Below are 16,626 nucleotides of genomic sequence, written 5' to 3' on the forward strand. Positions count from 1 at the left end.
CACTATTTGCAAAATGATACAAATTAACAAAAGTTTGTCATATGACTTCTGAGTGGCATGAATTCAGTCATTGGTGATGCTGTAGCCATCCGGGAATCCAAGGCTGTGTTCGGACTGCATGTAAAAGTAGCCCAAATCTGGCATTCACTAACAAAATGCTAATCTTCCTCTGTATTACCTTAAGATTTCACACAACATTAAAATGCACAGTGTAAACTGCTACTTTAAACTTGAAGGACAGACAGTAGGCACTAAAATGATCATGTTTCAAGAAACAGTAAGACATTGTGAATTTCTGTGCTTGTTTTAATTATGTAAGCTGATGAAACGGAGAGAGGAAGCACATTTTTGTTCTGTTTACCTGTAGTGAAGAAGAAAGCTAGCAAATGGATGCCAACTCTGCCAAAATGGCGAAATATACTGGATAAAGACACTTGATTTGTGTGAATCCTCTTTCTTTTTTTTTAATATCCTTGAACAAAAGGTTGAATTTAATTTCTCTTCATAGTAACAGCCGTTTTGATATCATAAGGTGTCTGCTCCTGCATGAAATTCTGATGAGAATTAAGTGGGATGGACATAAAAGACACATGAATTCTGATCTGTAAGCTGATGTAACAGAATTGTCAGTTAGTGTTCTCCTACTAGTGTGATTAACTGTGCAGTGACCAATGCAGTTTGATGTGGTGGAAGCACGTGCGAGCCTTCGCCATCCCAGCTTCATAGCATCATGTGATAAGAGACCGAGCTAGAGGGTAGAATTGGAGATGACTACAGAACTTGGTGTAATTTCCTCTTTTACAGATGCTCCTCTATGGTCTTATTTTGGTCTGGATCGGCAATGTTGGTGTTTTGGATTTTAACCCAATTTAGTCATCGCCAATTCCACCCGCTAGTTAGGACTCCCCCAATCACACGATACTATCAACGCTAGGAGGGTGAAGGCTAACAACGCGCTCGGAGGAAAGCGCCAACTGCCAGACCTGTTACGTCAGCTAACAGACGCCTGCGCTGACTAGCATCGCGTTAAGTGATGGGGGGAGAGGGAGGGGCCATCGTACCCACCCAGAGACTGGGCCAATTGTGCTCTCTTGGACTCCCGGCTACGAACTCGCGATCTCCTGATGATAGGGCCAACACTTAGATGGTTGCGCCACTCTGAAGCCCCTATGTTGGTGTTTTTTCTCCGTCCTCTGAGTAAATTACAGGCTGAACTACCTACTGTTTTTCACCAAACTCTGAGGTCATCTGCTAAATTTATTTCTGTCTAGATACAAATCTGTGATCTGTGAATTTTCCCGGCAGATGTTTTATCACATTGTTGACTGTTGGTACACATGCTGCTACTTCATCCATTTACTTGGTCTGAGTGGTGAAAGTTCGTCTCCATCCTCTCTACCCCAGGAGAGCGTTAGCAGGAGGAGAAACAAAATCAGGATAGAGAAGCGAGATCTCAGCTGATCAAAGGAGTGATGAAAATATCAGCTACATGTTAGATTTACATACAGATGTACAATGTCATCAAAGATTTATATCCACAATATTATCAACCTTTCATGCGAATAGTGTGATATCTCTGACGAGACATGCATTCTTTTACAGACACTCCCCTGATTAACTAATCCAACAGGGCTAAGTTACAGAGAAAATCTGTCTGAAAAAAATGTTTTAGGACATCAGATCCTAAAAACTGTGGTAACAGCCATCTTGGAGGGTGAATTTTGTCTGTTTTTTTGTCAATTTTTATAGATGACAGTAACTGAACAACTTCACACCTCAGGCAGATGTATAAGTTTAATTGTTAGCTCTATTAGCCTTATAATCCCTGTGCAAAACTACAGAAGAAAACCTGTCCTGTAAATATGTTTGGGGAAAAGGGGTATTTTTCACTGAACTATCACTTTAACTCTTTGTCAGTGTTCCTAGGTGTAGATGTGGATGTGCAAGGGGTGTATGTGTACATGTTCCTGTGGGGATGTGAGTGTGTGTGTATATAAATGAGTGCAGTGCTCTATAAAGGCCTATTGTAAGTTTGCAGGCTGTCAGAATAGGGCAGATGACTGGCTGCTGGAGCTGAATAGCGGTGGAGCTTTTATCAGAGTTCCAGTGTGATAGAGGTTTTGTGTGTCTTCCATCTCAATGAGCTCGCTCTCTACATCCAACTCACATCCACCTCGCGCACTTTACTATAACAGGCCCTGTAGCGCACAGCTCTCACTCCTCCAACCACACAGCCTGACTCTCTGCTTTACTGCAGTATGGTCAGGGGTGTCACAGGAGCCCACCTACCAGTCCAGGTAGGAGCAGAGTGCAGCAACTCAAATTATGTAAACATAATAAAAAGATATTATGATACAGAAAATACTGCTACTACTGAAGGTACTACTGATTTTACTTCTTCTACTACTGCTTCTGAACCTACTACTACTATGACTACTTCTACTGCTACTACTAATACTACTACTACTGATACTGCTACTACTGCTGCTACTACTTCTACTACTACTACTGATACTACTACTGCTGATTCTACTTTTTCTATTACTACTGCTGATACTACTACTACTCCTCCTCCTACTACTACTGATACTACTACTACTACTACTACTGATACTACTACTACTACTACTGATACTACTGTTAATACTATTACTACTGATACTATTACTACTACTACTATTACTACCAAAACTACTACTACTACTACTACTACTATTACTATTGATACTACTACTACTATTACTACGGGTACTACTACTGATACTACTGTTAATACTATTACTACTGATACTATTACTACTACTATTACTACTGATACTATTACTATTGATACTACTACTACTTTTAATACTATTACTACTGATACTACTGCTAACATTACTATTGATACTACTATTACTATTGATACTACTACTACTATTATTGCTACTGATATTTCTATGACTACTACTAGAAATAATAATAACAAACAACCATAACAACAAAAGAGAGCAAACTTTCAATAATATTAACAGCAACAACAGTAATAACAATAGTAATAGCAATAATCTACTTTATACATATGAACTTTATTTTTAATCTTTCTTCTTCTTCTTCTTCTTCTTATTATTATTATTATTCGTTGTAATATGAGTAATATTTTTTAAAACCATTCAAATGAAGTAATTATAAAGTGTTATTAATAATATTATTACACATTTGTGAACTTGACCACTCTTCTACTAATCTCTAGTGCATAATTTAACATTTTTCGAAGTGCAACTGGGAAAAAAACCAAGAGATGTTTTCCTGTTTTCCATTCTCATGAGTCCAGGCCAGCCTGGCAGTCTGCCTGCATGCCTTCCTTCATCTGCTTGGCTGGAGAGCAATGAGCGGAGCTGCTCAGGCTAGCAGTATAACCATGTGCTGGCTAATGTAGTGCATGCAATGTGAAATTGCATGTGTTGCCATGCAAGGCATAATAGACAGAGAACTAAAGGAAGTCCAGCCTCATCAAAGATCTGCCAAAGAGCTCGACAAGTGAAATAGATAACAATTTGGAAGCTTTAGCTGTAGCACTGTTGCTGGTGCTGGTACTGTTTGAAATCACTCGCTAAAGCATTAGAATCCATTGAGTCAGAGCACAAAGGACCACAGCAACAGCTGCTACTGGTGCCTCAGCTCGCCAAAAAACACATGCGGGTAATTCCATCCTCTGCAGTAAACAACGCTGCTGTTTTCATATTGCATTTAGTGTGTTTTTTAAGGATTTGATTGCCTTCTGTATTTTTCAGGCGTAATAAATTGAGTAAATTGTGTGCGCATACTGTATCTCCGGCTTTTGCTAAATGTCCACAGTTGCTAAAAATTGTGCATAAATATTGAAATTGATATTTAAATATTCAAAATACTCATGCAAACAAACACAGCATAACACTGGAGCATTCCGCAGAAAGGTATGTAGTGTTCTTTCTCGTCAGTCTTCCATAGCCTGAAAATTCTTTGCAAGCCTTCATGCGCAGTGACCTGCAGTTGACAATTGCCAAAATGTACCATTCAGTTTGTGTTCTCAGTGGATTTGTTTGATGATTCCATTCATTCCTGTATTCTAACACATGTATCTAACGTGTCATGAATGAATCCACGAAGGCCGTTTTAACTAACTGTATAGCTAAGTTGGTTATAGCTAATTTTCAGTCATGTGCAGCATTGCTGCGCCCTGGTTCCTCTCGCATACAGTGCTTTATTTTTGCTTTAACTTTGTTCTTGTTTACAGCTCATGCTGGGTAACCAGCCACAGTGTCTGGTCAGGAAATCAAATCTTTAGATTAAACCCGTCAGATATCTACATAGCTGTAACATTTAACATTGTGGGCCAGACTTAAGAATAAATTAGAAATATGTGAGAGGTCATGTGCCCCCAGGTAGGTATTTTGAGACCCCTGATTTAGACATAACATATTGGATAGCATGTTATACATTGTCACTGTCAGATCAAGCCTTCTAACTCTTGTTTTTGTTCTCATTTTTTACAACATTTGAAAACACCAGCTACTCTTGAACATTACATTTGTATTAATATATGACCTGCAATAAGATCTCATCAAATATATAAATGTACACATTAGTGTTTCCTTCTGCTATTAAAATAAAATGATTATTACCACTTCAGAGATACAAGGTTTACTTTCGACAGTAACAATATGACCTAATTACAATAAGTATTTACAGTACAGTGAATCAAATTATTTCACATCATTGATCAGTATTGGGGCCACACTTTCTTTTCTCTTACTGCATTCCTCTATGAAGGTTTTTGGTCATTTAGGTCATTAACTGTCTAGTAGTAGTAATTATGAGAATATGAAGCACTTCAAACTTGAAGTATTGAAACGTCTTCACAATGTTACCGCAAGTAGAGTCACGTTCACTTACTGTTACTAGACTACTGCAGTTTAGGAGTGCCTATGTGTGTCTGCCCACCACCACTACAGAAATCCTAATTTCAGCTCACATATGGGAGTTGTAATGTTATGTCGAAGTCAATGTAGCAGTAGTACACATGAGCATTTTATGGCAGCTATAAATTAAACACAGAAATTTAAAGCTTGTAATAGACATTAACGTATCTTTGTTCTTGCATGTTGCAGTTTTACAGCATTTTTTTGCAGTAAAGAGCCCTAGTTTAGAGCTGCCTCTTGTATTTCCAGGCAGTTATGTATCTAGGACTTGCAAAAGGCCTAAAATGATGTTCACAAAATTGGAAATCTAAACACCATTTCTTGATTCAACTCTGGACGCAGAGGGTCTTCTGTCCAGCTCCTGAAGGCCTAACCAGTGGGAAAGCTAGCTTGGCTGAATCTTCCTAGACAAAAAAAATCATAATTGGATACTTTTCAAGATTTTATCCGTCATTTCCGAGCATGATGATTCTGTGAAATTAAAAATGAACTAAAATTTACAGACAAGTATTTTTAATTTCCCAGAAATTATTAGGCCTAGAAGGCTCTTAAGGGTTCTCTTCTGCTGAATTCCTCCTACAGTGTTCTCTAAGGCTTTGTGCCTTAGACTACTGTTTTATAAATGCTTTTTTCAAAATTGTGAAGCAATACAAAATGTCCTTCATCTTGGATCTTTTAACCCAAAAGTGGCGCCAGTTGGGAAAAATGACAATGCATTCGTCAAGTCATTGCTAAAAGAAATCATTTTAAGAACTAAAGTAAACCACTGTAAGTGGCAGTCTGGTCTTGGTATAAGAAAAAGTTTTCAAATGACAGCAACCCCTTACACCCCCCCCAAAAAAGTCCAATATGTATGTCTACCATATTTCTCTTTTAGTAAACATGGAGCCAGACCTGGGGTGGCTGTTTCAGCAAATCCTGATAGAGAGACATCAAGCGAATTATCCTGGGACATATTGAACAAAAATGACTTTGGAATTACTGTTTGTTTGGACTATGAATGGCGTGTGAATTACAGCCCATATAATAATGACATTGTAAACCAGAAACACATTTTTAGTCCCCTGAAAGGTGGAAAAAGAGAGAGTTGAGATATTGCTTGTTGTAACAAAAACAGCCTTAAGCTTCACATTTGTTGGTTTACTGTGTGTTTGTGTGTGTGTGTGTGTGTGTGTCCCTGCTCAACAGGCCTATTAAACCTGGAGGTGTTACTGCGACAGTTTCTCATCTCCAAGGAAACCCTCTCGGTTCGCATGCTGGATGACAGCCAAGACCCGACCCCCCTCCTCAAAGAGATCCGAGACGACAAGACCGCCACCATCATCGTCGATGCCAATGCCACCATGTCCCATATCATCCTGGAGAGGGTAAGTAGGAGCTACACAAGGAGTTCTTTTTTAGATTTCGTGTGTTGTGTTTACTTGAATTATATCCATCATTTGTTCCAGAAAGATGCTGGTTCAAAACCAACAAACACACATAAGTCTAACATGCTTGAGTTTGGTGTGAACAGCCCTCTGCACTAGTAACTGCTCTAAAATGCAGATTTTTTTTTCCTTTTCAAAAGTTTGTACAGTCACATATAATGAACTGATGCTCCACTATTAATAGTAATGACATCAATAGGTTAGTAATAATTATAATAATAATAACTAACATAGCCAGAGGATCACGTGTAAGATGGAATTATGTAATAAGACATTTAGTTGAAATAGTGTAAACACTATACAGTATGCAAAAGTTTGGGCACCCCAGTGAGGTTAATGTTTTGTTGATTTTCTAAATATAAAAATCTAACGCATCCTCTGCAGACAATGTATTTACTTATTACTATGTAATATATTGAAAAAAAAAAACATAAAATGTGGCCTATGCAAAAGTTAGAGAACTTTCAGTGTTATGTTTTATTTTTTTAAATATTCTAAATTCAAAAATAAATAGAAATTGTGCACAAAATATCAGAAAAATGCCATATTTGTGTATGTTTAACATAGAGGAATCTTATTTTCACTTAGGAAATTAACAAACCAGGGATGTTCAAACTTTTGTATTCAGTTTTCCATTGCAAGTTATGTTTTCACTAACAATATAAGTGAAAAGTAGAATCTTTGAAATATGGACATCAATTTTAAAATTTCATGTTATTTTTTTTTAGTCGCCTTTTTGCTTTAATGACAGTGTGCACTTGAGCTGGGATGTACTTCATAAGTGTAAAGGCCTCTAATAATAGATCAGATCCACTTGAGAGCCTAAACCTGAGCTTCAATGAAAGGATTAAGACTAACAAGTATCTCTTACAAACAAATTTACTTCCATTTGAATAGTGACAAATTTCATTTTACTTGTCAAAAAATTAAAAAATTCTAAAATCTTTTGTTGTTTTTCCTCATTTAAATGAAAAAAGTCCATATTTTTAAAGTTGTCTCAGACTTTTGAACTCCACTGTATATAAATATATAAACTTAAAAATGCATGCAAAAGAGAAACAACTGGAATGGTCATAGCGACAACATTAAAAGCTGCTTGTGTGATGTGGTATGCTTAACCAATCAGGCTTGTATCTTGAGCAGGTACCAAATACCCAAACCTCTGACACTGGGCCAGTGGCCATTGTAAAAAGCAGAGTTTTCAGGTTTTCAGTGCCAAAAGTTGTGGAACCTTGTTCAGTTGAAAAACAACTGGATCCTACAGGATACAATCCTAAAAATAAAGGTACAAAAAGGGATTCTTCAGAGCAATGCCATAGAAGAAGCCCTTTTGGTTCCCTAAAGAACCAATGAGATGTATGAGGAACCTTTTTAATGGTTAAAAAACTTCCACATAATGTTTACGCTTTTTTTCTAGAGCCAGACAACCATTCAGGAACCTTTATTTTAAAGATTAGGCCTTTCCTTCCAAATTATGGAGGAGGCCTCCCCAAATGTATTGGTTGGGTGTTAAATTTCAGACTCTAATAGAAGGAGATTAGATGTTTGTGTCAGTTGCAGAGATTGTTAAAGGCGTGCAACTGGGCACAGCATGAAGAAAACTGCTGCCAAGGTCTTATCTGGAAGTCATGATTAGAATTCAGACTTGAATGGATGATGAACTAGTTTTGTGTGCAGGTTGAAAAGAATAACAAGCACGGTATGATTGGGAGTCCAAGTGTGCGGAAGTGGCCTGTTGAGATCAGTGCAGATGAGCTTTAGCCTTGGGACAGGTTTCAGATTAGCCATTGTTAAAAGCAACAGTTTGGAGAAGTGAAAAGCTATTTATAGCAGCATTTCTCTCCAGTATAAAGCACCTTTCAAGTTTCAGCTTTCTCTCCCACTGTGAGGTGTTCGGATGCATTTACGGCCATCTTTTTATTCGCCTGGTGCTTTCAGGCTTTCTTCAAGCACCGCCGCCTCTGCAAATCCTCATTAGGAAAGTTCCCTAATAAAGCGTCAGCCGCTGATTGAGGTGATGGGACATGGCTATGGTGATCCGTTTTAAGAAGGGCCGATTAGATTAGAAAGTGACAGAGCTCATACATGCATGGGCTCTCAGCAGCATATGGCTGTATCATAATTAAAACATAGCCCATTATTTCAGGCACAGGCAGATTAATAGCTGCTAGAGGAGAAGCTGAAGGCAGGATCTAGATTAGAAAGAGTCCGTCTGTAGCGTCTCGCTTTTTTTTTTAATCTGTGGCTACTCACCAGGCATCAGCTTCAGTTTCCTGGCCAAAGTATCACAGTAGCACTTTTAGGGAGGGGCACCAGTAGCGCTGAAAAATGAATGATAGTGCTGGGTGATCCTAATAGAATTCAATATCATGATATTTTCCAAATATATCAAGGTATCATAATATCAGATGATATTAAAGTTTGCATTAATAAAGTAAATGAACCCATGCTTCCTGAACACTGCTAGGTTAAAAGAACCTTTAATAAACCTGACCATTTGTTTTAAAGACCTTATTTTAAACCAAAATGTATGCATTATTACACAAAATTATAAACTTTAACCCAACAGAAACTAGATTTATAGAAACTTACCATTTATTTAGTGTTTGTTTATTTGAACTGTTCTTTCAACACAATCTGAAGTATTCCAGAAATAACATACATTTAGGCCTGAGCCAGTGATTCAGTCCTATTTGGATAACGATGTGGACAATAACTGTGATAAACACTTAAGTGGCTTTGAGATGTGGGGGGGATGGTTTTCATTTGCTTAGTATTTTTTAAGGTTTCAGCTCACATACTGATAAGTGTTGTTATTATTATTTTTTGATTGTCTGCTGAGCATTAGCAGCTGTACTTCAAAAATAAAATAATAACAATAATAATAAAACTAGCAACACACTGAACATCAGACATCAGAGCAAACACAGTGATAGCGTGTAAGCTGAAGCTTGTTCTTTGTCAAACAAAAGAACATAATTCCATCATGGTTCAGTAACAGGTGGTCATAGTTTATCATCTTTAATTTGGCCACAAAACTGTAATTAATCTAGCAAGAAACAACAAATTGTGAAGGTCATACAGACTTTAGCTTCCAGTGCCATTGTGTCTATGGCTGATTAGATTGGCCTGGCTGTGCAAGAGCTGAGACATGAGTGTTTTGAATCCTGACGCTGTGGTGTGAGGATGTCTTAAGATGAACATCACACCACAGGCAGCTTTTTGTTGGTGAATAATTCTACTGAATTGGTTCAAAGTCAGAGTTGAAAACACAATTTTGGTGTTTTAGCTAATGTAGAGTTTAGACTAAAATACTTTGACTAATCCTATTTCTTAATTATATTTGTTTAATTTAAAAAAAGAAAAAATCCATTTTAACTCCACCAATACAGTAATTATGCATCCAAAGCTTTTTCACTACTGTTTGGGTAATGACAGTTTTAGCTGATTTTGAGCATTTGAGTGTTTTCACATTGAAATTGCTTTGAAATTAACGAGTGAGGGTTTAGGCTTCTCCCAATGGAAGGTACCCTATAAAGGTTATTTTGTATTTATTTATTTAGCTTATTACTACCTCAATCATGCCTTGGGCTTAAACAGTTTATACTATAGAACCACAGTTCTCATTTGGTAGAATGGTCCAGATGTGATATCAGCCCACAGTATTGAGTGCATTTAACCAGCCCAGCACTGTGTTTCTACAACAATCTCGTCAATTCTGAGAAATCTCATCTATACGAGGTACAGTAAATGTTGTAATATAACAGGAGTTCACATTACCCAACATCCAGTACTGTCTGTCAAAAATATTGATTATGGAAAAAGTTGATATATCAACTCATACTTGCTCTATACAGCTCTATTTGTAAGACACACATGGTCATTCCGACTGATTTCAAGTCTTGGATGGCGGTGCTGTGACAGGGTAAAGTAAGAGGAAACTGCAGAATGCATAGGCTAACAGTAGTTATATTTGGTGGTATGGCTCTGTTCTGGGACCTCTCTGCCCTTCCATGGGCACACATGGATAGTCTAAGGCAGGTAGAGAAGCAGAAGGACCCTCAAAATGACCATACCAGGCAAACCCCCAACCAGCAGGAGATTGCAAAGTGGCTTGCAGGCTAAATAAGCACTGTAGTAAATTTAGCCAATTGTATGCATAGCAGGTGATCAGGTGATCTCAATCAGCTGATGACAGCTGGTGATTTGAGATTGGAGCCTTTGTGATCTGCCTTAACTAATGCTAATGGTCAGTTTGCATAAGCTCAGAAGTATGGAGGCCCTTAAAAGTTATTTCTGTCAGTGGTTCTCAAGCTGGCCATGAAGAACCACAAGGCATTCCACATTTTTGCTCCAGTCCGATTCAGAACACATAGAGCGAAAATGTGGACCGTTTGGAGGACCCTGAGGACCAGTTTGAGAACCACTGGTTTATGTGATTGTCAGAACAGAACAAATGTTGTTTTCCCAAGATACTGAAATCATTTTCTCAAGATAGTGACATAATTAATTTGAGATTTCTAGAAAACAAAACGTTTTCCACAGATGTGAGAACAAACAGAAAGCTTGTTTCACACAAAGCTGGCACATGGCAAACACTGGGCTCAGCTCCTTACTGCACCACCAGTGCTACTGACCAATACAGCCCCTCAAATTAGAGCCTGCAGACAAATAAATGGGCTACACAAAAGCAACCAGTGGCTAAACAGCCCTGAAAGCATGCATTTTCTCCTCAGCTGAGCACTTGTTCAGTCTGATTACTCTGAATAACTCTGAAAAAGCTATAGGGGCAACATAAATGTGTATAGACGTGCAGTAAATGTCACCATTCAGGGCTGTATGAAAGCAGACTGTACACTCATATGCAGATCACAGAAATAATTGATTTCTGATCTTTTGAGATTGTTGTTGAGATTATTGTATGATACATGGTGGCTACCACATGCTCTGTGTTTCAAGAAGGGGCTTTGTAGGCATGGTATGTGGAGCTGCACTGCACCCCCCACCCCCCCTCCAGAAAAAGGAAGTTAAATGTTGTTATTTCATGTTGTTAATGCTGTTGTTCCTTAGTTTTAGTCGGAGCAGGTTAAGTGTCTGCCATGGACTGGAGATACAGGGCTAGAAGTGACCTTAACAAAGTGCTTTGTCACTATACTTAGGTAGAAATGAAGTGTCTGTAATTTACTTGAGTACCTCTGTCACTTTATACCTTTTCTTTTTACTCACTACATTTTAAAACAAAAATCTGTACTTCCTATTTGTTTTCAAACCAGGCTCATTACTGGTTTCATCAGGCACCAATTGAAATCCTACTGGATGTGAAACAAACTCAGGGGGCAGATGAACCCTTGAGATATAAATCTACACTTTTCTACAACCAGCCCTGACTGACTGTTTCCAAAGCTACCAAGAATACAGAAAAAAGGCAAAAACAGGAGCCATGGAATCCAAAGATAGTGATAGTGATGAGCCAGGGCATATTCTGGATGCAAATATGTGCAGAAACATTGGAAATAAATCCCCATTCATGGCTTTACTTACAAGAACTATTTGACCTGTTGGTTCAAAATAGAGTTTTTGCTATACAGAAAATAAAACTAAAAAATAAAAGCTGATATTAAATGCTGTCATTTGTGAGGTTGTGCAGATGATGCGTGCAAATAGCATGATTTTTTTTCACACTCACTGCCTGTTTCAAAAATAGAATTAGGAGGGTGTTTTAAATAAGTACTTTTTTTTCTTTGATGTACAACACGGGTCAAAAGTGACCCAACTGAGGTTTAATTTTTCATATCGTTGGAATAAATTAATTCCATCAATCAGGATTCCACGAATTCCTCAATTAACTTGTTTTTTATCATCATAAATCCTTATTTTGATAAACAAAACAACATTCAGTCATGCATGAAAAAATATAGGAAATGAATGCGGGTCCTTTTTGACCCATGTTGTGTATTATAAGGAGTTTGCAAGGCTTGTGCTTCAAGGGTTAAGTGCACATAGGAGCATGTTCTTTCAAACTTTTACTTTACTAAAAATAAAAGTAACCCATGTATTTTTATCAGAGTGCTTGTACTTTTATTTGAGTAAGGGACCTGTTTGCTTCTGCCATCTCAAGATGTCTGGGTTTTCTCCAGATCTGGGGAAAATTATTCTGTTATCTTGGGAAAATGGCATTTGTCATGTTGTGATAATGACTTAAGTAATAACTTAACTCTTAAGATCTTAAGAAATGAACTCTAATAGGAATATTCTAGGAATAAATAAAGTCTGTGAATCCATGGCCTTTCAGGGCTCCATACTAGAAGCTAGTCATCTTTCTGCATTAAATCATAAGACACAGGGCTGTGCCAAGATGGAATTTACTGCCTTCTTCCTCCTTCATGCCAAATCCACACCTCATTGAGGAACATATGAAGCCTGGGCTTATTTAAGACTACTCTAGTCTTTGTGGAAGAAGGTCCACTGTTGAAATGAATCCCTTGATGACTCCCTTTGCAGATTCCGCATTTTACAGCTACAGAATCTAAGGGCTCCTTCAGCCTCCCTTCTTGGCATTTTAAGGTATGCCGATTACATTTACCGCTCCGCATCTTCTTTCTTTTTTACTCCGTCGGCTCTGTTTTGCCTTAATCAAAGAATCTGACAGCGATTGCAGGTCATTCCTTGGCTTTTCCTGTTGCCATGGTGACGGCAGTTGCTCTGCTGTGCCAGTGAGTTGTGCGGTTCACAGCGGGCGGCTTTGTTAGTCTCTCACCCTCACTGTTACACCACAGCTCCCCACCCCTCCAGGCGGCTTCCCTCGCTCGCTCCCTCTCTCCCTCTTTCTCTCTCTGTGAGGAGTGAACGTGCGGCAGAACAGAGGAAATTTGGCCTGGGTTCAGCCGATGAGGAGCGGGTGTTGGCCAAGCGTGGCGAAGCTGTTTGCCAACCGTTCGCGCCGCCACGCTCGTGCACCAGCTTGAGTCACAGGATTCAATTACATGGTCAATTGCAGGGGCAAATCTTACATTATAAAATACTTACACAAGGACAAAATTATCATAAGTTGGAAAAACACTTGGCTACTGTAGCTAGTTTCCCTGACTCTTGCTTGAGATGAGATAAGGAGCAGATGAGCGGGGGGGGGAAGATGTGGGAACTGAATACACCAGGGAATACACAGACACTCAGTCTGTCCCGCTGCAACCTCGCAATGCAAACGGCACATTTATAAAGGCCCAATCATTCACTTCTGAAATTCTGTCTGTTAATGTAATTGATCATGATAAACAGGGAGAATTTAAAGTCAAGAACCTCATCAAGATGCTCATTGTTAGACTGTGAGATGGTGCCTTTCAAAATGGCAGAGTGGTTGGGCGACAGTACTGTGCAATATTAAAAGGCCACTGTTCGTTTATTTGATTTCCAGTCAAAACTGTCATTAAGTAGAAGTTATTTATTTTACGGAGATTTCTGAGATTAGATACAAAATAATCCACTTGGATTAGGAAGAGGAAACTCAAAGCAAGACGAGTGGGAAAAAAACAGGAGTTTCCAAAACTGGAGTTCGGAAAATGATTAGAAGATCTAATCAGCAAGACCTTTGAGAGAGAGGATAAAATTAAGTTCCACTGTTGCTTTAGATCTGAAAAAAAATCCACAGATGTTGTTGTCCATCCTTCCACTGTGAGAAGACTACGAGTCTGAAGGGATGTGTAGCTGTCAAGAAGCTGTTACTGAGAAAAATAAAAAGGAAAAATAGACAAAAAGGAACATCTGCAAATCAAACAAAGAAGTTGATACTGTTCTCAGAACAATGGCATGACCATCCCAGATCTTAACATCATTGAATGTGTTTGGGATTACTTTGATTGTGAGCATGCAACCAACTACTAAGACTAAACTTTGGAGATGTGGAAAATATAAAAGAAATATGAAAAATAAAAGAATGGAAGGTGTAATAAAGGCAAAGTGTGGACACACTATATACTGAAAATCTAATATTATATTTAGTTGTTGAGGCTTGTGTGTAATATTGTGTTAAATATATGTTTCTGCTTTTGTCCTGATGCTGAAAAATGAGTAACTTGTATTGACTGGCCATTTCGACTAGAAATTAAAAGTGCAGTGTGCAAAATTTAGTGGAATATAGTGGAATATAGTGTACAAAACAATGTTTTCAATAGTGTATAATTACTTGTAACAATGATTTGGTGTGTTTTCATAAACTTAGAATAAGCCTTTCATATATACATAAGGAGCGGGTCCTCACAACAGAGGCTGCCATGTTGCACCACCATGTTTCTACAGTAGTCCAGAATGGACAAACCAAACACTGGCTCTAGAGTGGGCCTTTTCATGTTTTTACATTGAAGCAGCACCTTGAATTTGGTGGCACTGTAGCACCTGTTGGAAGATGCAGAGAGAAGAACAATAGAAATGGAGCATACTTATTATTTAGTATAAGAAAAAGGCACAGGAGGCTGAATCCTCAATAGTCAAAGAAGAAAAACATGAAGAAGCAAAATGAAATCGGGGCAGACGATGGCAGAAAACCTGATGACCACTGTAGGTTCTGCTACATGCTTGGAAAGGGAGGGGTGAGGGAGGGGGACTTCAGTTGGCTGCAATCTGCAACCTCACCACTAGATGCCACTAAATCTTACACACTGCACCTTTAAATGAATGAATAGGTGGTTTCTGACTTTTGCACAGAACTGTAGGTGCTCTCTTTGGTCTAATACATAAAGTATTGATGAGATCAATCTAAAATGAAGCATCTTGCACATAATCAGGTTTTCCTGACTTTTGACTCACCCTGTGTTTTGTATGTTACTCTTTCACTATTAAACAGCACTGGCTACTTCATCAACTTTTTCAATTTGTGCTCAATTTAAATGGCAATTCAAAAGTTACCTTTCAATTCTCTTACTTTATTAAGGATTAACTAGTTTGGGGGTTAACACTGGGGGAGGGGGCTAATATTTCAAAGCTGGATCCTTTTGACTTCTAATCCAATTCCCATTTTTTTAGCAAGCTATACGTAGGCAGAGTGCCCAATCCTCACCTAATTAAGCTTAGTGGGCTTGTTTTTTCTGGCAAAAAACTATTAGTCATTGTCTGATTGCCATGATACTTGGCTCACAGGTCCATTACTCTGAAGCTGAAGCACTTTTGGCTGATTTAGTAGGAGGGCTTTAATGGCTCCAGCTCCTGGGCCTGAGGTTTTCAAACTCTAGCCCTCAGGACATACTGTGCTGCCCAGTTTCATATTTACTCCAGCACAAACACTGATTCATGAAGGGCTTGATAATTAGATGATGGCTTGAATTTGTTCTGATTGCAGGGTGAAGAGTTTCTCAAGTAGTGTTTAAAGCCTATGAGGGCACACAGTGAAGAGAGGCATTCTGGATAGCCATTCTTGCCATGGGATCATAAGAGATGATCTTCATCTTCAGTGAAATGCTGTGTAACTGAAACACATTGTGATTGGACTTTTTGACTTTAGAAGGTTTTTTTGAGTAGCAGTTGTCCTTGTTGGTGTAGCTGCTGTAACTTTAGATATATAACCTCAAATTCTTGGAGTTTATGTATCAAATGTCAGGAAATTGAGATGATGAAGAGTGTGCTTCACGACTGAAATTAGAGCTGTAAATGAACCTGACTAAACTATCCACTTTATTATTAACATCTCCTTCCACTCACTGGCCACATTATTACAACCCCCTACCATTTTTCGTAATATGCCAGTCTTGCAGACCTTTGAATAATTAATACTAAGCTATAAAGCTACAAAAACATTTAGGCATTTTAGATTTGAGTGTCTAGAACGTATAAGATACTCTGATAAAGTTGGATAGGATTGAATTGAATGAAGTTATAATAGATTTATTTTCAGAACGCCTCACTTTGCAAAAGTGATTAATTCTGGACACACATGACTTAAAGATATTATTGTAAATGGATAAGTATATTACTCATAATTTAACCTCTTATCCTAAAGATTATTACTTAGTAATTACAAGGCCACCATGGGTTAATAACATGAAATATTGAATACAACATCTAAAAATACCTTTTAGGGTCTTGTTTGTATATTTAATTCTACAGTGAATAAGTTATTATTATATATAAAATAGAAACAAGTATTAATATGACAAGTGGTTTGAGTGCTTGTGTAGGTGTGCGGTTGCTGACTCTTACAGTTACTGAGCAAATTATCAGCAACACACTACCTCATTCATCACTGGTCAGTTTCTGACCGCAGGACCACTGTT

The 16,626-nt window shown here is 38.2% G+C and overlaps 1 protein-coding gene across 1 annotated transcript in view; it reads left to right on the forward strand.

The window, feature by feature from the left end:
- The window catches only part of grik4 (glutamate receptor, ionotropic, kainate 4), a 300,984-nt gene that overhangs the window by 142,384 nt on the left and 141,974 nt on the right, over positions 1-16,626 (forward strand). Inside the window, exon 5 of the mRNA XM_036560909.1 lies at positions 6,129-6,307. Within this exon, the coding sequence (XP_036416802.1) occupies positions 6,129-6,307 (179 nt within the window). The remainder of the gene's footprint in view (positions 1-6,128; positions 6,308-16,626) is intronic.

The sequence above is a fragment of the Colossoma macropomum genome, unplaced genomic scaffold (assembly GCF_904425465.1).
Source record: "Colossoma macropomum unplaced genomic scaffold, Colossoma_macropomum, whole genome shotgun sequence".
In the NCBI taxonomy this organism is placed as follows: domain Eukaryota; kingdom Metazoa; phylum Chordata; class Actinopteri; order Characiformes; family Serrasalmidae; genus Colossoma; species Colossoma macropomum.